The sequence below is a fragment of the Salvelinus fontinalis genome, chromosome 11 (assembly GCF_029448725.1).
Source record: "Salvelinus fontinalis isolate EN_2023a chromosome 11, ASM2944872v1, whole genome shotgun sequence".
Classification (NCBI taxonomy): domain Eukaryota; kingdom Metazoa; phylum Chordata; class Actinopteri; order Salmoniformes; family Salmonidae; genus Salvelinus; species Salvelinus fontinalis.
In genome coordinates, this window is record NC_074675.1 from 41637986 (window position 1) to 41662920 (window position 24935).

Here is a 24935-nt window from a genome sequence, read left to right on the forward strand (position 1 = left end):
CTCAATTTGCTCTCAAATAACGCAGGACAGCTCTGATAGACCAAACACAATCTTTATTTATTTCTTCATGTAATTAATTCCAAGGCAAATTACTAATAAATACAATTGATGCACTTATGTTACAAGGCAGATTCCCCAGACAAACAGGGAGGAGTTCCAAAACGGGTCTATATTATAAAGCTTCAATAGATTTAACATATTCCTTTTTCAGTGATCACTGCCCCTCATATACTGTGTGTACAGTATACAGGAAAACATCCGAAATGCATGTTAGTCTGGGTTACAGTAACACATACTGTCAAGAAACTATATATTTCATTACCGTGTACAGCATTGTTATTAAAATATTTCCTATATGTAGTTATCCACTTGAAATCACAAGAAAAGGCAACAGGTGTCATGTGTGGAATGATGTTCTACAGAGCAATGTTTGTACCATTTAGGAAAGCTTGAGGCCATATTTTGCTGTGGTGTATCACATTCAACAACATACAAGGAATGGCCTTTTCAAGTGTGAGAGCGCGCACACACACACACACACACACACACACACACACACACACACACACACACACACACACACACACACACACACACACACACAAATAAATGCTGAAGCTGAGCTCTTAACTAAAATCTTTAAATTCTCAACTGTTGTACGGAAGTGTTTTGTGTGCATCTCTTCTTGCCGTCGGCCAAGTAATCCTACCTTAGTTTGGTCCAAATGTTATATTATCATATGGCCTACTGTTTAGTCCAAGCATGGCAGTGGTTCTAGAACGACAGCTCTTACATTAGTGAATGTGTGGTTCACGTAAGTGCACACCTATAACAGAGTACAAATATGTTTTCTACAACTGAAAGAAAATGGTATTCACCAATCTACATATTTCTTACAAACATTATGAGTTTATGACAAGAGTATTATTAATTGGCATTATCATTAATAATAACAATTGTATTAATGACAGAAATGGCAAGGGAAAGTTCTGAAATACATACACTACATGGCCAAAAGTATGTTGTCACCCCTTCAAATGAGTGGATTCGGCTATTTCAGCCACATATATATATAAAATTATAAAATTGAGCACACAGCCATACAATCTCCATAGACAAACATTGACAGTAGAAGGGCCCAACTCAATGATTTTCAACGTGGCACCGTGATAGGGATGCCACCTTTCCAACAAGTCAGTTCATCAAATATCTGGTCTGCTTGAGTTGCCAATGGTGGAGGAGGAATAATGGTCTGGGGCTGTTTTTCATGGTTCGGGCTAGACCCCTTAGTTCTAGTGAAGGGAAATCTTAACGCTACAGCATACAATGCCATTCTAGACAATTCTGTGGTTCCAATTTTGTGGCAACAGTTTGGGGAAGGCCCTTTCCTGTTTCAGCGTGACAATCCCCCCGTGCACAAGGCGAGGTCCATACAGAAATGGTTTGTCAAGAATGGTGTGGAAGAACTTGACTGGCCTGCACAGAGCCCTGACCTCAACCCCATTGAACACCATTGTGGAGAATTGGAATGCCGACTGTGAGCCAGGCCTAATCGCCCAACATCAGTTCCGACCTTAGTAATGCTCTTGTGGCTGAATGGAAGCAAGTCCCCGCAGCAATGTTCCAACATCTAGTGGAAAGCCTTCCCAGAAGAATGGAGGCTGTTATAGCAGCAATGTTCCAACATCTAGTGGAAAGTCTTCCCAGAAGAATGGAGGCTGTTATAGCAGCAATGTTCCAACATCTAGTGGAAAGCCTTCCCAGAAGAATGGAGGCTGTTATAGCAGTAAAGAGGGGACCAACTCCATATTAATACCCATGATTTTGGAAAGAAATGTTTGACGAGCAGGTGTCCACATACTTTTGTCCATGTTGTGTATATTCACCTCAAAAGTTTTTTTCTCAACATTTCCCTGCCCTAGCAACAACACACATTTCCCCTTGGGCACAATAAAGTAATTATCTTAGTCTCTCTGAACCTTCTGTTGACTTTGTGCCAGTAGGATCAGATGGGCAGATGCGAATCTAATATAAATCACAGTGCTAAAGCCTCACTAAGCAGGAGAAACAGGATCAACAAAACAGAACAACCACAACAAAAAGAAACGACGACAGCTAGTTGCAGCCAATAAGACTAGTCTCCGGGCAGAACTAGGTTCTGAAATAAACCAGAGAAAAAGCAATGGAAAAACCTGGCTTCAGGAACAGGGCTGAGAATTAGCCAACGAGGAGCCCTGGATTTGGAACTTGTAGAGAGAATCAGCCAATGAGGACTCTAGACTAATGTGGACAGAATCACAGAATTAAAGGAGAAAAACGAATAATTAAACAACAGCTATTAATTGCAATGTTAATGGTACTTACACTCTACAGGCTCTCATGGCTTAGCATTCCTGACACCCTCAGACAGAAGGGAATTGGTGTTAAAACAATGTTTTCCAACCAACCTGAGCTTCAATAACGGTCAACAACACTCACTAGTCATTTAGCAGACGATTTTATCCAGAGCGACTTACATAGTGCATACATTTTCATTGGTACTGGTCCCCCGTTGGAATCAAACCCACAACCCAGGCATGTGCCATGCTGTACCAACTGAGCCACACGGGACCACTACCAGACATGAGCTCAACAGGCAACGGAAAATGTGCTGTTTCTCCTCCAGTTCTTGTCGCACACACACACACACACACACACACACACACACACACACACACACACACACACACACACACACACACACACACACACACACACACACACACACACACACACACACACACACACACACACACACACACACACACAGAGAGAGAGAGAGAGATAGATCAACAGGCAACATGACCTTATCTGTCCTGTCTCATAACTCACATCTGAAGGAAAACCATCTCCAAAGAGGGCCAGAAGTGGAATGAACATGGAGATATTAGGGTGTTCCAACAACACCCTTTACTTACTCTCTCCTAACTAATCCTTCTCTCTAACAGTCTTCAGGGCTTATTTATTGTCTATTGATTTGAATTTTTAAGCAAAGCCATTTCATCAAATGAAGGAACAGTAGAAATGTTGCAACACAGCCTCCTCTCTTTGATATCGCTATTTCTCTCCCTCTATCTTTCTCAATCTGTTTCTCTATCTATTTCTCTCCCTCTATCTTTCTCAATCTGTTTCTCTATCTATTTCTCTCCCTCTATCTTTCTCAATCTGTTTCTCTATCTATTTCTCTCCCTCTATCTTTCTCAATCTGTTTCTCTATCTATTTCTCTCCCTCTATCTTTCTCAATCTGTTTCTCTATCTATTTCTCTCCCTCTATCTTTCTCTATCTATTTCTCTCCCTCTATCTTTCTCAATCTGTCTCTCTATCTATTTCTCTCCCTCTATCTTTCTCAATCTGTTTCTCTATCTATTTCTCTCCCTCTATCTTTCTCAATCTGTTTCTCTATCTATTTCTCTCCCTCTATCTTTCTCAATCTGTTTCTCTATCTATTTCTCTCCCTCTATCTTTCTCAATCTGTTTCTCTATCTATTTCTCTCCCTCTATCTTTCTCAATCTGTTTCTCTATCTATTTCTCTCCCTCTATCTTTCTCAATCTGTTTCTCTATCTATTTCTCTCCCTCTATCTTTCTCAATCTGTTTCTCTATCTATTTCTCTCCCTCTATCTCTCTCTCTGTCGATCTTTTTTGGTCTCATTAGAACAAAGTAGATTCAAGTAAATGGAGTGCTTCTGGGGGCTCGTCCGGGATGGGGGTCTGGTGGGGATAGGAGGATGGAGCTAAAAGCTTGGAGGCTTGAGGCAGATGCTGGATCTGTGCTTGGAGAGGTTCTGGTCTGGTCTGGTCCTACTTCCCGCCGTACATTCTCTCGATGTCGTCCTGGTACTTACTCTTCAGCTGTTGGCGTTTGAGCTTGAAGGCGTCGGTCACTAGGCCCGTCTCGGGGGTCCAGGGGTCGGGGCTCAGACGGATCTTACGGGGGATCTCAAACCGCTCCAGCTGGGCTGCACAGGCAGACAAGAAGAAGAAATGCATCACAACTCCAGTCAGAGGTGGAACCGAAGAAATCACCAAAAGGAATGGATGACAAAAGTAGAGCTTCAAATAGACTTTAACGTATATCTACTACTACCACTTCCATCTACTGCATAACCACCCTCTCCTCTCTCTCCAAGGTGTGATGACCTTTGACCTCTCACCTGATAGGGCAGCCTCAGTGATGACCTGCAGGACCACCCCCTCCATGGCAGCATTGTTACACAGCTCCTCCCACGAGCCCCGGATACAATACTGCTCCGCTAGCGACAGCAGATGCTTCTGATTGGGCACCACAAAGCCAATCACGTACATCTCTTCACTGAAGAGAGATAACGGTTAAGAAGACACCACCATATCTTTGTTTTTTTACATAGACTGATTCATACACACACACACACACCTGTTGGCGTAGGCACAGATGTTATCTATAAGGGGGCAGTTCTTCAGCATGGCCTCCACCTTCCCCAGAGACACATACTCTCCTGCCTGGAGCTTAACCAGGTCCTTCTTACGATCTGTAGACACAGGGACACACTGTCACACTGCATGTGTGTGTGTGTGGGGGGGGGGAGGACTGGAGGAGAAAAAGCACATTTTCCATTGCACAGCAAATCTTTACAGACAGATATAGACAACAGAGAGCATTAGGATTTCTGTCAGTCTAAAGTAAACACGACTCAAGAGGAATTCTCAGAAGTGAGGTGGAATTGAGAAATAGTTGTTCTTGGGAGCTGTCCTGCTAGACTGATAGATGAACGTAGGGGCATAGGTTATTTAGAAGGGTTTCAGTGGTTTTGGCATGACGTTGATGCGGTGTGCTGACGTAGGTGGTATCAGGGATGGTTTTTACATGGTACTGTATATGGACATCAGAGGAGGCTGGTGGGAGGAGCTAGAGGAGGACGGGCTTATTATAATGGCTGAAATGGAATCATTGGAATGGTGCCAAACACATCAAACACAATGTGTTTGACTCCGTTGCATTGATTCCATTCCAGCCATTACAATGAGCCCGTCCTCCTCTAGCTCCTCCCACCAGCCTCCTTTGATGGACATGCCCAAAAGTAAATGTTTATCTTAGCAAATACGAACTTGGGTGCATAACCATGGTGAAAGGGAACACTTTGGAATAGAGTAGACGTCTCTTTATTCAGAAACCGAGAATGAGGACATTCAGGTAGAGGTGTTAGCCCTGCACCTCACCAATGATCTTGAGGCATCCATCAGGATGGACCTCTCCTATGTCTCCCGTACAGAACCAGCGCTGGCCGTTGTCGTCCACAAAGAAGTCCTGGTTCTTGGCCTCATTCTTGTAGTAACCCATGGTAACGTTGGGCCCGCCAATCAGGATCTCACCTTGTGGGTTGGGCGTGTCTGTGCTGTGGTAGCCACCTGGAGGACAGAGCAGGGGAGGAAATAAAGACAATTCGACATCAGCAGAGTAGACGGACACAGAAATATAGAGAGTAGATTGTACTGTTAATACAGAGGAAACACAGAGTGGATAAAATACAGACAGCATGTCCTATTTCTGGGGTCCAAACTAGGACAGAATAAACTAGATTAGATAAGACGATTAGCACAGAATAGACCATGTACAGTCGCTTCAGAAAGTATTCACACCTTTGACTTATTCCACATTTTGTTGTGTTACAGCTTGAATTTGGATTTAAATGGATGAAATAGACGTTGTGTCTCTGGCCTACACACAATACCCCATAATGTCAAAGTGGAGAGTTGAACATTTTTTTTTTTTACAAATTAATTAAAAATGAAAAGCTGAAATGTCTTGAGTCAATAAGTATTCAACCCCTTTGTTATGGCTATCCTAAATAAGTTACGGAGTAAAAATGTGCATAACAAGTCACATAATAAGTTTCACGGACTCTCTGTGTGCAATAATAGTGTTTAACATGATTTTTGAAAGACTACCTCTCTGTATGCATTCGGTTTGCAAAAAGGCACTTAAGTAATAATGTGGTAAAGACATTATGTTTGGGGCAAATCCAACACAACACAACACTGAGTACCACTATTCATATTTTCAAGCATGATGGTGGCTGCATCATGTTATGGGTATGCTTGTCATTGGCAAGGACTAGGGAGTTTTTTAGGATAAAAATAAATGGAATAGCGCTAAGCACAGGCAAAATCCTAGAGGAAAACCTTGTTCAGTCTGCTTTCCAACAGACACTGGGAGAGAAATTCACATTTTAGCAGGACAATAACATTGAACACAAGGCCAAATATACACTGGAGTTGCTTACCAAGACAATATTGAATGTTCCTGAGTGGCCTATTTACAGTTTTGACTTAAATCTATAGCAATACTTGAAAATGTCTGTCTAGCAATTATCAACAATCACATTTTTAAAAGAATAATGTGCAAATATTGTACAATCCAGGTGTACACAGTTCTTAGAGACTTACCCAGAAAGGTGATTCTAACATGTATTGACTCAGGGGTTTGAATATCTATGTAATCAAATTTCCACTTTGACATTAGAGTATTTTGCATAGATTGTTGACAAAAAATCACAAATACATTTTAATCCCACCTTGTAAGTGAAGGGGTGTGAATACTTTCTGAAGGCACTGTATGATGGAACACTGTACAGAGGAAAGAGTTGTGTTCTGAATGGCTTCCTTACAAGGTCATGGTGCAGTTGAAATATGAAAGAGGGATTTTCCCCCTAAAACGCTGTCCATCTCTCACACTGACTAGGACGTGTGTGTAAATAATGTGGGATGGATCGGTAAACTATATGACATTGTTTTCATAAGTGTGTGTGTTTGTGTGTGTGGGTGTGTGTGTGTGGGTTTGTGTGGGTGTGTGTGTGTGGATAAAGAGACCCAGGGGTCTTCCTCCCTGTCTTTCTGTGTCACTCACCCTCCACCCAATCCTTGAGCTTGATTTCAGAACAAACGAGCGGACCTCCAACTCGCCCTGTGCTGTAGTCCCACACTGGAAAGCAGACACACGCACACGCACACACATCGTCATCCCAAACTGCAGTGACTGACCACTGTATAATACACAGTGGCACTGTGATGCTGAATGATCCCCATCTGTTACCGTGGTAACCTAACCAAACCACAGTAGCCCTGCCAGGGCCCTGCTCTCTCTCCTATCTCTAAGGAATGACAACACAGAACTAATAGTTATGCTGGGCAATGGATCACTGCTGACTGCAGTTTTTTACTGCATTGGGGAGAAATAATGGATATTTCCATGATTTTCAGAACTCTGCTCTTCAATTTAGTCTCTCTCCTACCCCATCCCTCTGTATCCACTACAGTCTCTCCTCCCTCCTACCCCATCCCTCTGTATCTACTACAGTCTCTCCTCCATCCTACCCTATCCCTCTGTATCTACTACAGTTTCTCCTCCCCCTACCCCATCTCTCTGTATCTACTACAGTCTCTCCTCCCCCCTACCCTATCCCTCTGTATCTACTACAGTCTCTCCTCCATCCTACCCCATCCCTCTGTATCTACTACAGTCTCTCCACCCTTCTACCCCATCCCTCTGTATCTACTACAGTCTCTCCTCCCTCCTACCCCATCCCTCTGTATCTACTACAGTCTCTCCTCCCTCCTACCCCATCCCTCTGTATCTACTACAGTCTCTCCTCCCTCCTACCCCATCCCTCTGTATCAACTACAGTCTCTCCTCCCTCCTACCCCATCCCTCTGTATCCACTACAGTCTCTCCTCCATCCTACCCCATCCCTCTGTATCTACTACAGTCTCTCCTCCCTCCTACCCCATCCCTCTGTATCTACTACAGTCTCTCCTTCCTCCTACCCCATCCCTCTGTATCTACTACAGTCTCTCCTCCCTCCTACCCCAATCCCTCTGTATCCACTACAGTCTCTCCTCCCTCCTACCCCAATCCCTCTGTATCTACTACAGTCTCTCCTCCCTCCTACCCCATCCCTCTGTATCTACTACAGTCTCTCCTCCCTCCTACCCCATCCCTCTGTATCTACTACAGTCTCTCCTCCCTCCTACCCCATCCCTCTGTATCTACTACAGTCTCTCCTCCCTCCTACCCCATCCCTCTGTATCTATTATAGTCTCTCCTCCCTCCTACCCCATCCCTCTGTATCTACTACAGTCTCTCCTCCCTCCTACCCCATCCCTCTGTATCCACTACAGTCTCTCCTCCCTCCTACCCCATCCCTCTGTATCCACTACAGTCTCTCCTCCATCCTACCCCATCCCTCTGTATCTACTACAGTCTCTCCTCCCTCCTACCCCATCCCTCTGTATCCACTACAGTCTCTCCTCCCTCCTACCCCATCCCTCTTCATCCACTACAGTCTTTTCTCCCTCCTACACCATCCCTCTGTATCTACTACAGTCTCTCCTCCATCCTACCCCATCCCTCTGTATCTACTACAGTCTCTCCTCCCTCCTACCCCATCCCTCTGTATCCACTACAGTCTCTCCTCCCTCCTACCCCATCCCTCTGTATCTACTACAGTCTCTCCTCCCTCCTACCCCATCCCTCTGTATCCACTACAGTCTCTCCTCCCTCCTACCCCAATCCCTCTGTATCTACTACAGTCTCTCCTCCCTCCTACCCCATCCCTCTGTATCTACTACAGTCTCTCCTCCCTCCTACCCCATCCCTCTGTATCTACTACAGTCTCTCCTCCCTCCTACCCCATCCCTCTGTATCTACTACAGTCTCTCCTCCCTCCTACCCCATCCCTCTGTATCTATTATAGTCTCTCCTCCCTCCTACCCCATCCCTCTGTATCTACTACAGTCTCTCCTCCCTCCTACCCCATCCCTCTGTATCTACTACAGTCTCTCCTCCCTCCTACCCCATCCCTCTGTATCCACTACAGTCTCTCCTCCCTCCTACCCCATCCCTCTGTATCCACTACAGTCTCTCCTCCATCCTACCCCATCCCTCTGTATCTACTACAGTCTCTCCTCCCTCCTACCCCATCCCTCTGTATCCAGTACAGTCTCTCCTCCCTCCTACCCCATCCCTCTTCATCCACTACAGTCTCTCCTCCCTCCTACCCCATCCCTCTGTATCTACTACACTCTCTCCTCCCTCCTACCCCATCCCTCTCTATCTACTACAGTCTCTCCTCACTCCTACCCCATCCCTCTGTATCTACTACAATCTCTCCTCCCTCCTACCCCCTCCCTCTGTATCTACTACAGTCTCTCCTCCCTCCTACCCCATCCCTCTGTATCTACTACAGTCTCTCCTCCCTCCTACCCCATCCCTCTGTATCTACTACAGTCTCTCCTCCCTCCTACCCCATCCCTCTGTATCCACTACAGTCTCTCCTCCATCCTACCCCATCCCTCTTCATCCACTACAGTCTCTCCTCCCTCCTACCCCATCCCTCTGTATCTACTACAGTCTCTCCTCCCTCCTACCCCATCCCTCTGTATCTACTACAGTCTCTCCTCCCTCCTACCCCATCCCTCTGTATCTACTACAGTCTCTCCTCCCTCCTACCCCATCCCTCTGTATCTACTACAGTCTCTCCTCCCTCCTACCCCATCCCTCTGTATCCACTACAGTCTCTCCTCCCTCCTACCCCAATCCCTCTGTATCTACTACAGTCTCTCCTCCCTCCTACCCCATCCCTCTGTATCTACTACAGTCTCTCCTCCCTCCTACCCCATCCCTCTGTATCTACTACAGTCTCTCCTCCCTCCTACCCCATCCCTCTGTATCTACTACAGTCTCTCCTCCCTCCTACCCCATCCCTCTGTATCTATTATAGTCTCTCCTCCCTCCTACCCCATCCCTCTGTATCTACTACAGTCTCTCCTCCCTCCTACCCCATCCCTCTGTATCTACTACAGTCTCTCCTCCCTCCTACCCCATCCCTCTGTATCTAATACAGTCTCTCCTCCCTCCTACCCCATCCCTCTGTATCCACTACAGTCTCTCCTCCCTCCTACCCCATCCCTCTGTATCCACTAAAGTCTCTCCTCCCTCCTACCCTATCCCTCTGTATCTACTAAAGTCTCTCCTCCCTCCTACCCCATCCCTCTGTATCTACTACAGTCTCTCCTCCGTCCTACCCCATCCCTCTGTATCCACTACAGTCTCTCCTCCCTCCTACCCTATCCAATCCCTCTGTATCCACTACAGTCTCTCCTCCCTCCTACCCCATCCCTCTGTATCTACTACAGTCTCTCCTCCCTCCTACCCTATCCAATCCCTCTGTATCCACTACAGTCTCTCCTCCCTCCTACCCCATCCCTCTGTATCCACTACAGTCTCTCCTCCCTCCTACCCCATCCCCCTGTATCCACTACAGTCTCTCCTCCCTCCTACCCCATCCCTCTGTATCTACTACAGTCTCTCCTCCCTCCTACCCCATCCATCTGTATCCACTACAGTCTCTCCTCCCTCCTACCCTATCCAATCCCTCTGTATCCACTACAGTCTCTCCTCCCTCCTACCCCATCCCTCTGTATCTACTACAGTCTCTCCTCCCTCCTACCCCATCCCTCTGTATCCACTACAGTCTCTCCTCCCTCCTACCCTATCCCTCTGTATCTACTACAGTCTCTCCTCCCTCCTACCCCATCCCTCTGTATCCACTACAGTCTCTCCTCCCTCCTACCCCATCCCTCTGTATCTACTACAGTCTCTCCTCCCTCCTACCCCATCCCTCTGTATCTACTACAGTGTCTCCTCCCTCCTACCCCATCCCTCTGTATCCACTACAGTCTCTCCTCCCTCCTACCCTATCCAATCACCCTGTATCCACTACAGTCTCTCCTCCCTCCTACCCTATCCAATCCCTCTGTATCCACTACAGTCTCTCCTCCCTCCTACCCCATCCCTCTGTATCTACTAAAGTCTCTCCTCACCCTACCCCATCCCTCTGTATCTACTACAGTCTCTCCTCCCTCCTACCCCATCCCTCTGTATCTACTACAGTCTCTCCTCCCTCCTACCCCATCCCTCTGTATCTATTATAGTCTCTCCTCCCTCCTACCCCATCCCTCTGTATCTACTACAGTCTCTCCTCCCTCCTACCCCATCCCTCTGTATCTACTACAGTCTCTCCTCCCTCCTACCCCATCCCTCTGTACCTAATACAGTCTCTCCTCCCTCCTACCCCATCCCTCTGTATCCACTACAGTCTCTCCTCCCTCCTACCCCATCCCTCTGTATCCACTAAAGTCTCTCCTCCCTCCTACCCTATCCCTCTGTATCTACTACAGTCTCTCCTCCCTCCTACCCCATCCTTCTGTATCTACTACAGTCTCTCCTCCGTCCTACCCCATCCCTCTGCATGTACTACAGTCTCTCCTTCCTCCTACCCCATCCCTCTGTATCTACTACATGCTCTCCTCCCTCCTACCCCATCCCTCTGTATCTACTACAGTCTCTCCTCCCTCCTACCCCATCCCTCTGTATCTACTACAGTCTCTCCTCCCTCCTACCCCATCCCTCTGTATCTACTACAGTCTCTCCTCCCTCCCTCCTACCCCATCCCCCTGTATCCACTACAGTCTCTCCTCCCTCCTACCCCATCCCTCTGTATCTACTACAGTCTCTCCTCCCTCCTACCCCATCCCTCTGTATCTACTGAAGTCTCTCCTCCCTCCTACCCCATCCCTCTGTATCCACTACAGTCTCTCCTCCCTCCTACCCTATCCAATCCCTCTGTATCCACTACAGTCTCTCCTCCCTCCTACCCCATCCCTCTGTATCTACTACAGTCTCTCCTCCCTCCTACCCTATTCAAATCCCTCTGTATCCACTACAGTCTCTCCTCCCTCCTACCCCATCCCTCTGTATCCACTACAGTCTCTCCTCCCTCCTACCCCATCCCCCTGTATCCACTACAGTCTCTCCTCCCTCCTACCCCATCCCTCTGTATCTACTACAGTCTCTCCTCCCTCCTACCCCATCCATCTGTATCCACTACAGTCTCTCCTCCCTCCTACCCTATCCAATCCCTCTGTATCCACTACAGTCTCTCCTCCCTCCTACCCCATCCCTCTGTATCTACTACAGTCTCTCCTCCCTCCTACCCCATCCCTCTGTATCCACTACAGTCTCTCCTCCCTCCTACCCTATCCCTCTGTATCTACTACAGTCTCTCCTCCCTCCTACCCCATCCCTCTGTATCCCCTACAGTCTCTCCTCCCTCCTACCCCATCCCTCTGTATCTACTACAGTCTCTCCTCCCTCCTACCCCATCCCTCTGTATCTACTACAGTGTCTCCTCCCTCCTACCCCATCCCTCTGTATCCACTACAGTCTCTCCTCCCTCCTACCCTATCCAATCCCTCTGTATCCACTACAGTCTCTCCTCCCTCCTACCCTATCCAATCCCTCTGTATCCACTACAGTCTCTCCTCCCTCCTACCCCATCCCTCTGTATCTACTAAAGTCTCTCCTCACCCTACCCCATCCCTCTGTATCTACTACAGTCTCTCCTCCCTCCTACCCCATCCCTCTGTATCCACTACAGTCTCTCCTCCCTCCTACCCTATCCAATCCCTCTGTATTCACTACAGTCTCTCCTCCCTCCTACCCATCCCTCTGTATCTACTACAGTCTCTCCTCCCTCCTACCCTATCCAATCCCTCTGTATCCACTACAGTCTCTCCTCCCTCCTACCCCATCCCTCTGTATCCACTACAGTCTCTCCTCCCTCCTACCCCATCCCCCTGTATCCACTACAGTCTCTCCTCCCTCCTACCCCATCCCTCTGTATCTACTACAGTCTCTCCTCCCTCCTACCCCATCCCTCTGTATCTACTAGTCTCTCCTCCCTCCTACCCCATCCCTCTGTATCCACTACAGTCTCTCCTCCCTCATACCCTATCCCTCTGTATCTACTACAGTCTCTCCTCCCTCCTACCCCATCCCTCTGTATCCACTACAGTCTCTCCTCCCTCCTACCCCATCCCTCTGTATCTACTACAGTCTCTCCTCCCTCCTATCCCATCCCTCTGTATCTACTACAGTGTCTCCTCCCTCCTACCCCATCCCTCTGTATCCACCACAGTCTCTCCTCCCTCCTACCCCATCTCTCTGTATCTACTACAGTGTCTCCTCCCTCCTACCCCATCCCTCTGTATCCACCACAGTCTCTCCTCCCTCCTACCCCATCTCTCTGTATCCACTACAGTCTCTCCTCCCTCCTACCCCATCCCTCTGTATCTACTACAGTCTCTCCTCCCTCCTACCCCATCTCTCTGTATCTACTACAGTCTCTCCTCCCCCCTACCCCATCCCTCTGTATCTACTACAGTCTCTCCTCCCCCCTACCCCATCCCTCTGTATCTACTACAGTCTCTCCTCACCCTACCCCATCCCTCTGTATCTACTACAGTCTCTCCTCCCTCCTACCCCATCCCTCTGTATCTACTACAGTCTCTCCTCCCTCCTACCCCATCCCTCTGTATCTACTACAGTCTCTCCTCCCTCCTACCCCATCCCTCTGTATCTACTACAGTCTCTCCTCCCTCCTACCCCATCCCTCTGTATCTACTACAGTCTCTCCTCCCTCCTACCCCATCCCTCTGTATCTACTACAGTCTCTCCTCCCTCCTACCCCATCCCCCTGTATCTACTACAGTCTCTCCTCCCTCCTACCCCATCTTTCTGTATCCACTACAGTCTCTCCTCCCTCCTACCCCATCCCTCTGTATCCACTACAGTCTCTCCTCCCTCCTACCCCATCCCTCTGTATCTACTACAGTCTCTCCTCCCTCCTACCCCATCCCCCTGTATCTACTACAGTCTCTCCTCCCTCCTACCCCATCTCTCTGTATCCACTACAGTCTCTCCTCCCTCCTACCCCATCCCTCTGTATCCACTACAGTCTCTCCTCACTCCTACCCCATCCCTCTGTATCCACTACAGTCTCTCCTCCCTCCTACCCCATCCCTCTGTATCCACTACAGTCTCTCCCCCCTCCTACCCCATCCCTCTGTATCCACTACAGTCTCTCCTCCCTCCTACCCTATCCAATCCCTCTGTATCCACTACAGTCTCTCCTCCCTCCTACCCTATCCAATCCCTCTGTATCCACTACAGTCTCTTCTCCCTCCTACCCCATCCCTCTGTATCTACTACAGTCTCTCCTCACCCTACCCCATCCCTCTGTATCTACTACAGTGTCTCCTCCCTCCTACCCCATCCCTCTGTATCTACTACAGTCTCTCCTCCATCCTACCCCCATCCCTCTGTATCTACTACAGTCTCTCCTCCCTCCTACCCCATCCCTATGTATCTATTATAGTCTCTCCTCCCTCCTACCCCATCCCTCTGTATCTACTTCAGTCTCTCCTCCCTCCTACCCCATCCCTCTGTATCTACTACAGTCTCTCCTCCCTCCTACCCCATCCCTCTGTATCTACTACAGTCTCTCCTCCCTCCTACCCCATCCCTCTGTATCTACTACAGTCTCTCCTCCCTCCTACCCCATCCCTCTGTATCTACTACAGTCTCTCCTCCCTCCTACCACATCCCCCTGTATCTACTACAGTCTCTCCTCCCTCCTACACCATCCCTCTGTATCCACTACAGTCTCTCCTCCCTCCTACCCTATCCAATCCCTCTGTATCCACTACAGTCTCTCCTCCCTCCTACCCTATCCAATCCCTCTGTATCCACTACAGTCTCTCCTCCCTCCTACCCCATCCCTCTGTATCTACTACAGTCTCTCCTCCCTCCTACCCCATCCCTCTGTATCTACTACAGTGTCTCCTCCCTCCTACCCCATCCCTCTGTATCCACTACAGTCTCTCCTCCCTCCTACCCCATCTCTCTGTATCCACTACAGTCTCTCCTCCCTCCTACCCAATCTCTCTGTATCGACTACAGTATCTCCTCCCTCTTACCCCATCCCTCTGTATCTACTACAGTCTCTCCTCCCTTCTACCCCATCCCTCTGTATCTACTACAGTCTTTCCTCCCTCCTACACCATCCCTCTGTATCCACTACAGTCTCTCCTCCCTCCTACCCCATCCCTCTGTATCTACTACAGTCTCTCCTCCCTCCTACCCCACCCCTATGTATCTACTACAGTCTCTCCTCACCCCTACCCCATCCCTCTGTATCTACTACAGTCTCTCCTCCCTCCTACCCCATCCCTCTGTATCTACTACAGTCTCTCCTCCCTCCTACCCCATCCCTCTGTATCCACTACAGTCTCTCCTCCCTCCTACCCCATCCCTCTGTATCCACTACAGTCTCTCCTCCCTCCTACCCCATCCCTCTTCATCCACTACAGTCTCTCCTCCCTCCTACCCCATCCCTCTGTATCTACTACAGTCTCTCCTCCCTCCTACCCCATCCCTCTGTATCTACTACAGTCTCTCCTCCCTCCTACCCCATCCCTCTGTATCTACTACAGTCTCTCCTCCCTCCTACCCCATCCCTCTGTATCTACTACAGTCTCTCCTCCCTCCTACCCCATCCATCTGTATCTACTACAGTCTCTCCTCCCTCCTACCCCATCCCCCTGTATCTACTACAGTCTCTCCTCCCTCCTACCCCATCTCTCTGTATCCACTACAGTCTCTCCTCCCTCCTACCCCATCCCTCTGTATCCATTACAGTCTCTCCTCCCTCCTACCCCATCCCTCTGTATCTACTACAGTCTCTCCTCCCTCCTACCCCATCCCCCTGTATCTACTACAGTCTCTCCTCCCTCCTACCCCATCTCTCTGTATCCACTACAGTCTCTCCTCCCTCCTACCCCATCCCTCTGTATCCACTACAGTCTCTCCTCCCTCCTACCCCATCCCTCTGTATCCACTACAGTCTCTCCTCCCTCCTACCCCATCCCTCTGTATCCACTACAGTCTCTCCTCCCTCCTACCCTATCCAATCCCTCTGTATCCACTACAGTCTCTCCTCCCTCCTACCCTATCCAATCCCTCTGTATCCACTACAGTCTCTCCTCCCTCCTACCCCATCCCTCTGTATCTACTACAGTCTCTCCTCACCCTACCCCATCCCTCTGTATCTACTACAGTGTCTCCTCCCTCCTACCCCATCCCTCTGTATCTACTACAGTCTCTCCTCCATCCTACCCCATCCCTCTGTATCTACTACAGTCTCTCCTCCCTCCTACCCCATCCCTCTGTATCTATTATAGTCTCTCCTCCCTCCTACCCCATCCCTCTGTATCTACTACAGTCTCTCCTCCCTCCTACCCCCTCCCTCTGTATCTACTACAGTCTCTCCTCCCTCCTACCCCATCCCTCTGTATCTACTACAGTCTCTCCTCCCTCCTACCCCATCCCTCTGTATCTACTACAGTCTCTCCTCCCTCCTACCCCATCCCTCTGTATCTACTACAGTCTCTCCTCCCTCCTACCCCATCCCCCTGTATCTACTACAGTCTCTCCTCCCTCCTACACCATCCCTCTGTATCCACTACAGTCTCTCCTCCCTCCTACCCTATCCAATCCCTCTGTATCCACTACAGTCTCTCCTCCCTCCTACCCTATCCAATCCCTCTGTATCCACTACAGCCTCTCCTCCCTCCTACCCCATCCCTCTGTATCTACTACAGTCTCTCCTCACCCTACCCCATCCCTCTGTATCCACTACAGTCTCTCCTCCCTCCTACCCCATCCCTCTGTATCTACTACAGTCTCTCCTCCCTCCTACCCCATCCCTCTGTATCTACTACAGTGTCTCCTCCCTCCTACCCCATCCCTCTGTATCCACTACAGTCTCTCCTCCCTCCTACCCCATCCCTCTGTATCTACTACAGTCTCTCCTCCCTCCTACCCCATCCCCCTGTATCTACTACAGTCTCTCCTCCCTCCTACACCATCCCTCTGTATCCACTACAGTCTCTCCTCCCTCCTACCCTATCCAATCCCTCTGTATCCACTACAGTCTCTCCTCCCTCCTACCCTATCCAATCCCTCTGTATCCACTACAGTCTCTCCTCCCTCCTACCCCATCCCTCTGTATCTACTACAGTCTCTCCTCCCTCCTACCCCATCCCTCTGTATCTACTACAGTGTCTCCTCCCTCCTACCCCATCCCTCTGTATCCACTACAGTCTCTCCTCCCTCCTACCCCATCTCTCTGTATCCACTACAGTCTCTCCTCCCTCCTACCCAATCTCTCTGTATCGACTACAGTATCTCCTCCCTCTTACCCCATCCCTCTGTATCTACTACAGTCTCTCCTCCCTTCTACCCCATCCCTCTGTATCTACTACAGTCTTTCCTCCCTCCTACACCATCCCTCTGTATCCACTACAGTCTCTCCTCCCTCCTACCCCATCCCTCTGTATCTACTACAGTCTCTCCTCCCTCCTACCCCACCCCTATGTATCTACTACAGTCTCTCCTCACCCCTACCCCATCCCTCTGTATCTACTACAGTCTCTCCTCCCTCCTACCCCATCCCTCTGTATCTACTACAGTCTCTCCTCCCTCCTACCCCATCCCTCTGTATCCACTACAGTCTCTCCTCCCTCCTACCCCATCCCTCTGTATCCACTACAGTCTCTCCTCCCTCCTACCCCATCCCTCTTCATCCACTACAGTCTCTCCTCCCTCCTACCCCATCCCTCTGTATCTACTACAGTCTCTCCTCCCTCCTACCCCATCCCTCTGTATCTACTACAGTCTCTCCTCCCTCCTACCCCATCCCTCTGTATCTACTACAGTCTCTCCTCCCTCCTACCCCATCCCTCTGTATCTACTACAGTCTCTCCTCCCTCCTACCCCATCCATCTGTATCTACTACAGTCTCTCCTCCCTCCTACCCCATCCCCCTGTATCTACTACAGTCTCTCCTCCCTCCTACCCCATCTCTCTGTATCCACTACAGTCTCTCCTCCCTCCTACCCCATCCCTCTGTATCCATTACAGTCTCTCCTCCCTCCTACCCCATCCCTCTGTATCTACTACAGTCTCTCCTCCCTCCTACCCCATCCCCCTGTATCTACTACAGTCTCTCCTCCCTCCTACCTCATCTCTCTGTATCCACTACAGTCTCTCCTCCCTCCTACCCCATCCCTCTGTATCTACTACAGTCTCTCCTCCCTCCTACCCCATCCCTCTGTATCCACTACAGTCTCTCCTCCCTCCTACCCCATCCCTCTGTATCCACTACAGTCTCTCCTCCCTCCTACCCTATCCAATCCCTCTGTATCCACTACAGTCTCTCCTCCCTCCTACCCTATCCAATCCCTCTGTATCCACTACAGTCTCTCCTCCCTCCTACCCCATCCCTCTGTATCTACTACAGTCTCTCCTCACCCTACCCCATCCCTCTGTATCTACTACAGTGTCTCCTCCCTCCTACCCCATCCCTCTGTATCTACTACAGTCTCTCCTCCATCCTACCCCATCCCTCTGTATCTACTACAGTCTCTCCTCCCTCCTACCCCATCCCTCTGTATCTATTATAGTCTCTCCTCCCTCCTACCCCATCCCTCTGTATCTACTACAGTCTCTCCTCCCTCCTACCCCCTCCCTCTGTATCTACTACAGTCTCTCCTCCCTCCTACCCCATCCCTCTGTATCTACTACAGTCTCTCCTCCCTCCTACCCCATCCCTCTGTATCTACTACAGTCTCTCCTCCCTCCTACCCCATCCCTCTGTATCTACTACAGTCTCTCCTCCCTCCTACCCCATCCCCCTGTATCTACTACAGTCTCTCCTCCCTCCTACACCATCCCTCTGTATCCACTACAGTCTCTCCTCCCTCCTACCCTATCCAATCCCTCTGTATCCACTACAGTCTCTCCTCCCTCCTACCCTATCCAATCCCTCTGTATCCACTACAGCCTCTCCTCCCTCCTACCCCATCCCTCTGTATCTACTACAGTCTCTCCTCACCCTACCCCATCCCTCTGTATCCACTACAGTCTCTCCTCCCTCCTACCCCATCCCTCTGTATCTACTACAGTCTCTCCTCCCTCCTACCCCATCCCTCTGTATCTACTACAGTGTCTCCTCCCTCCTACCCCATCCCTCTGTATCCACTACAGTCTCTCCTCCCTCCTACCCATCTCTCTGTATCTACTACATTCTCTCCTCCCTCCTACCCCATCCCTCTGTATCTACTAAAGTCTCTCCTCCCTTCTACCCCATCCCTCTCTATCTACTACAGTCTCTCCTCCCTCCTACCCCATCCCTCTGTATCCACTACAGTCTCTCCTCCCTCCTACCCCATCCCTCTGTATCCACTACAGTCTCTCCTCCATCCTACCCCATCCCTCTGTATCTACTACAGTCTCTCCTCCCTCCTACCCCATCCCTCTGTATCCACTACAGTCTCTCCTCCCTCCTACCCCATCCCTCTTCATCCACTACAGTCTTTTCTCCCTCCTACACCATCCCTCTGTATCTACTACAGTCTCTCCTCCATCCTACCCCATCCCTCTGTATCTACTACAGTCTCTCCTCCCTCCTACCCCATCCCTCTGTATCCACTACAGTCTCTCCTCCCTCCTACCCCATCCCTCTGTATCTACTACAGTCTCTCCTCCCTCCTACCCCATCCCTCTGTATCCACTACAGTCTCTCCTCCCTCCTACCCCAATCCCTCTGTATCTACTACAGTCTCTCCTCCCTCCTACCCCATCCCTCTGTATCTACTACAGTCTCTCCTCCCTCCTACCCCATCCCTCTGTATCTACTACAGTCTCTCCTCCCTCCTACCCCATCCCTCTGTATCTACTACAGTCTCTCCTCCCTCCTACCCCATCCCTCTGTATCTATTATAGTCTCTCCTCCCTCCTACCCCATCCCTCTGTATCTACTACAGTCTCTCCTCCCTCCTACCCCATCCCTCTGTATCTACTACAGTCTCTCCTCCCTCCTACCCCATCCCTCTGTATCCACTACAGTCTCTCCTCCCTCCTACCCCATCCCTCTGTATCCACTACAGTCTCTCCTCCATCCTACCCCATCCCTCTGTATCTACTACAGTCTCTCCTCCCTCCTACCCCATCCCTCTGTATCCAGTACAGTCTCTCCTCCCTCCTACCCCATCCCTCTTCATCCACTACAGTCTCTCCTCCCTCCTACCCCATCCCTCTGTATCTACTACACTCTCTCCTCCCTCCTACCCCATCCCTCTCTATCTACTACAGTCTCTCCTCACTCCTACCCCATCCCTCTGTATCTACTACAATCTCTCCTCCCTCCTACCCCCTCCCTCTGTATCTACTACAGTCTCTCCTCCCTCCTACCCCATCCCTCTGTATCTACTACAGTCTCTCCTCCCTCCTACCCCATCCCTCTGTATCTACTACAGTCTCTCCTCCCTCCTACCCCATCCCTCTGTATCCACTACAGTCTCTCCTCCATCCTACCCCATCCCTCTTCATCCACTACAGTCTCTCCTCCCTCCTACCCCATCCCTCTGTATCTACTACAGTCTCTCCTCCCTCCTACCCCATCCCTCTGTATCTACTACAGTCTCTCCTCCCTCCTACCCCATCCCTCTGTATCTACTACAGTCTCTCCTCCCTCCTACCCCATCCCTCTGTATCTACTACAGTCTCTCCTCCCTCCTACCCCATCCCTCTGTATCCACTACAGTCTCTCCTCCCTCCTACCCCAATCCCTCTGTATCTACTACAGTCTCTCCTCCCTCCTACCCCATCCCTCTGTATCTACTACAGTCTCTCCTCCCTCCTACCCCATCCCTCTGTATCTACTACAGTCTCTCCTCCCTCCTACCCCATCCCTCTGTATCTACTACAGTCTCTCCTCCCTACTACCCCATCCCTCTGTATCTATTATAGTCTCTCCTCCCTCCTACCCCATCCCTCTGTATCTACTACAGTCTCTCCTCCCTCCTACCCCATCCCTCTGTATCTACTACAGTCTCTCCTCCCTCCTACCCCATCCCTCTGTATCTAATACAGTCTCTCCTCCCTCCTACCCCATCCCTCTGTATCCACTACAGTCTCTCCTCCCTCCTACCCCATCCCTCTGTATCCACTAAAGTCTCTCCTCCCTCCTACCCTATCCCTCTGTATCTACTAAAGTCTCTCCTCCCTCCTACCCCATCCCTCTGTATCTACTACAGTCTCTCCTCCGTCCTACCCCATCCCTCTGTATCCACTACAGTCTCTCCTCCCTCCTACCCTATCCAATCCCTCTGTATCCACTACAGTCTCTCCTCCCTCCTACCCCATCCCTCTGTATCTACTACAGTCTCTCCTCCCTCCTACCCTATCCAATCCCTCTGTATCCACTACAGTCTCTCCTCCCTCCTACCCCATCCCTCTGTATCCACTACAGTCTCTCCTCCCTCCTACCCCATCCCCCTGTATCCACTACAGTCTCTCCTCCCTCCTACCCCATCCCTCTGTATCTACTACAGTCTCTCCTCCCTCCTACCCCATCCATCTGTATCCACTACAGTCTCTCCTCCCTCCTACCCTATCCAATCCCTCTGTATCCACTACAGTCTCTCCTCCCTCCTACCCCATCCCTCTGTATCTACTACAGTCTCTCCTCCCTCCTACCCCATCCCTCTGTATCCACTACAGTCTCTCCTCCCTCCTACCCTATCCCTCTGTATCTACTACAGTCTCTCCTCCCTCCTACCCCATCCCTCTGTATCCACTACAGTCTCTCCTCCCTCCTACCCCATCCCTCTGTATCTACTACAGTCTCTCCTCCCTCCTACCCCATCCCTCTGTATCTACTACAGTGTCTCCTCCCTCCTACCCCATCCCTCTGTATCCACTACAGTCTCTCCTCCCTCCTACCCTATCCAATCACCCTGTATCCACTACAGTCTCTCCTCCCTCCTACCCTATCCAATCCCTCTGTATCCACTACAGTCTCTCCTCCCTCCTACCCCATCCCTCTGTATCTACTAAAGTCTCTCCTCACCCTACCCCATCCCTCTGTATCTACTACAGTCTCTCCTCCCTCCTACCCCATCCCTCTGTATCTACTACAGTCTCTCCTCCCTCCTACCCCATCCCTCTGTATCTATTATAGTCTCTCCTCCCTCCTACCCCATCCCTCTGTATCTACTACAGTCTCTCCTCCCTCCTACCCCATCCCTCTGTATCTACTACAGTCTCTCCTCCCTCCTACCCCATCCCTCTGTACCTAATACAGTCTCTCCTCCCTCCTACCCCATCCCTCTGTATCCACTACAGTCTCTCCTCCCTCCTACCCCATCCCTCTGTATCCACTAAAGTCTCTCCTCCCTCCTACCCTATCCCTCTGTATCTACTACAGTCTCTCCTCCCTCCTACCCCATCCTTCTGTATCTACTACAGTCTCTCCTCCGTCCTACCCCATCCCTCTGCATGTACTACAGTCTCTCCTTCCTCCTACCCCATCCCTCTGTATCTACTACATGCTCTCCTCCCTCCTACCCCATCCCTCTGTATCTACTACAGTCTCTCCTCCCTCCTACCCCATCCCTCTGTATCTACTACAGTCTCTCCTCCCTCCTACCCCATCCCTCTGTATCTACTACAGTCTCTCCTCCCTCCCTCCTACCCCATCCCCCTGTATCCACTACAGTCTCTCCTCCCTCCTACCCCATCCCTCTGTATCTACTACAGTCTCTCCTCCCTCCTACCCCATCCCTCTGTATCTACTGAAGTCTCTCCTCCCTCCTACCCCATCCCTCTGTATCCACTACAGTCTCTCCTCCCTCCTACCCTATTCAAATCCCTCTGTATCCACTACAGTCTCTCCTCCCTCCTACCCCATCCCTCTGTATCCACTACAGTCTCTCCTCCCTCCTACCCCATCCCCCTGTATCCACTACAGTCTCTCCTCCCTCCTACCCCATCCCTCTGTATCTACTACAGTCTCTCCTCCCTCCTACCCCATCCATCTGTATCCACTACAGTCTCTCCTCCCTCCTACCCTATCCAATCCCTCTGTATCCACTACAGTCTCTCCTCCCTCCTACCCCATCCCTCTGTATCTACTACAGTCTCTCCTCCCTCCTACCCCATCCCTCTGTATCCACTACAGTCTCTCCTCCCTCCTACCCTATCCCTCTGTATCTACTACAGTCTCTCCTCCCTCCTACCCCATCCCTCTGTATCCCCTACAGTCTCTCCTCCCTCCTACCCCATCCCTCTGTATCTACTACAGTCTCTCCTCCCTCCTACCCCATCCCTCTGTATCTACTACAGTGTCTCCTCCCTCCTACCCCATCCCTCTGTATCCACTACAGTCTCTCCTCCCTCCTACCCTATCCAATCCCTCTGTATCCACTACAGTCTCTCCTCCCTCCTACCCTATCCAATCCCTCTGTATCCACTACAGTCTCTCCTCCCTCCTACCCCATCCCTCTGTATCTACTAAAGTCTCTCCTCACCCTACCCCATCCCTCTGTATCTACTACAGTCTCTCCTCCCTCCTACCCCATCCCTCTGTATCCACTACAGTCTCTCCTCCCTCCTACCCTATCCAATCCCTCTGTATTCACTACAGTCTCTCCTCCCTCCTACCCATCCCTCTGTATCTACTACAGTCTCTCCTCCCTCCTACCCTATCCAATCCCTCTGTATCCACTACAGTCTCTCCTCCCTCCTACCCCATCCCTCTGTATCCACTACAGTCTCTCCTCCCTCCTACCCCATCCCCCTGTATCCACTACAGTCTCTCCTCCCTCCTACCCCATCCCTCTGTATCTACTACAGTCTCTCCTCCCTCCTACCCCATCCCTCTGTATCTACTACAGTCTCTCCTCCCTCCTACCCCATCCCTCTGTATCCACTACAGTCTCTCCTCCCTCATACCCTATCCCTCTGTATCTACTACAGTCTCTCCTCCCTCCTACCCCATCCCTCTGTATCCACTACAGTCTCTCCTCCCTCCTACCCCATCCCTCTGTATCTACTACAGTCTCTCCTCCCTCCTATCCCATCCCTCTGTATCTACTACAGTGTCTCCTCCCTCCTACCCCATCCCTCTGTATCCACCACAGTCTCTCCTCCCTCCTACCCCATCTCTCTGTATCTACTACAGTGTCTCCTCCCTCCTACCCCATCCCTCTGTATCCACCACAGTCTCTCCTCCCTCCTACCCCATCTCTCTGTATCCACTACAGTCTCTCCTCCCTCCTACCCCATCCCTCTGTATCTACTACAGTCTCTCCTCCCTCCTACCCCATCTCTCTGTATCTACTACAGTCTCTCCTCCCCCCTACCCCATCCCTCTGTATCTACTACAGTCTCTCCTCCCCCCTACCCCATCCCTCTGTATCTACTACAGTCTCTCCTCACCCTACCCCATCCCTCTGTATCTACTACAGTCTCTCCTCCCTCCTACCCCATCCCTCTGTATCTACTACAGTCTCTCCTCCCTCCTACCCCATCCCTCTGTATCTACTACAGTCTCTCCTCCCTCCTACCCCATCCCTCTGTATCTACTACAGTCTCTCCTCCCTCCTACCCCATCCCTCTGTATCTACTACAGTCTCTCCTCCCTCCTACCCCATCCCTCTGTATCTACTACAGTCTCTCCTCCCTCCTACCCCATCCCCCTGTATCTACTACAGTCTCTCCTCCCTCCTACCCCATCTTTCTGTATCCACTACAGTCTCTCCTCCCTCCTACCCCATCCCTCTGTATCCACTACAGTCTCTCCTCCCTCCTACCCCATCCCTCTGTATCTACTACAGTCTCTCCTCCCTCCTACCCCATCCCCCTGTATCTACTACAGTCTCTCCTCCCTCCTACCCCATCTCTCTGTATCCACTACAGTCTCTCCTCCCTCCTACCCCATCCCTCTGTATCCACTACAGTCTCTCCTCACTCCTACCCCATCCCTCTGTATCCACTACAGTCTCTCCTCCCTCCTACCCCATCCCTCTGTATCCACTACAGTCTCTCCCCCCTCCTACCCCATCCCTCTGTATCCACTACAGTCTCTCCTCCCTCCTACCCTATCCAATCCCTCT

General features: G+C 50.4%; 1 protein-coding gene across 1 annotated transcript in view; it reads right to left on the reverse strand.

Moving 5' to 3' along the window:
- Positions 1-36: 36 nt before the first annotated feature.
- Positions 37-24935, reverse strand: part of LOC129866095 (fatty acid CoA ligase Acsl3-like) — a 54804-nt gene continuing 29905 nt past the window's right edge. The window contains exons 3-7 of the mRNA XM_055939265.1: positions 6925-6999; positions 5238-5426; positions 4435-4549; positions 4196-4353; positions 37-4000 (exon numbers count right to left, since the gene is read on the reverse strand). Coding sequence (XP_055795240.1) covers positions 3843-4000; positions 4196-4353; positions 4435-4549; positions 5238-5426; positions 6925-6999 — 695 coding nt within the window. The 3' untranslated portion in view covers positions 37-3842. The remainder of the gene's footprint in view (positions 4001-4195; positions 4354-4434; positions 4550-5237; positions 5427-6924; positions 7000-24935) is intronic.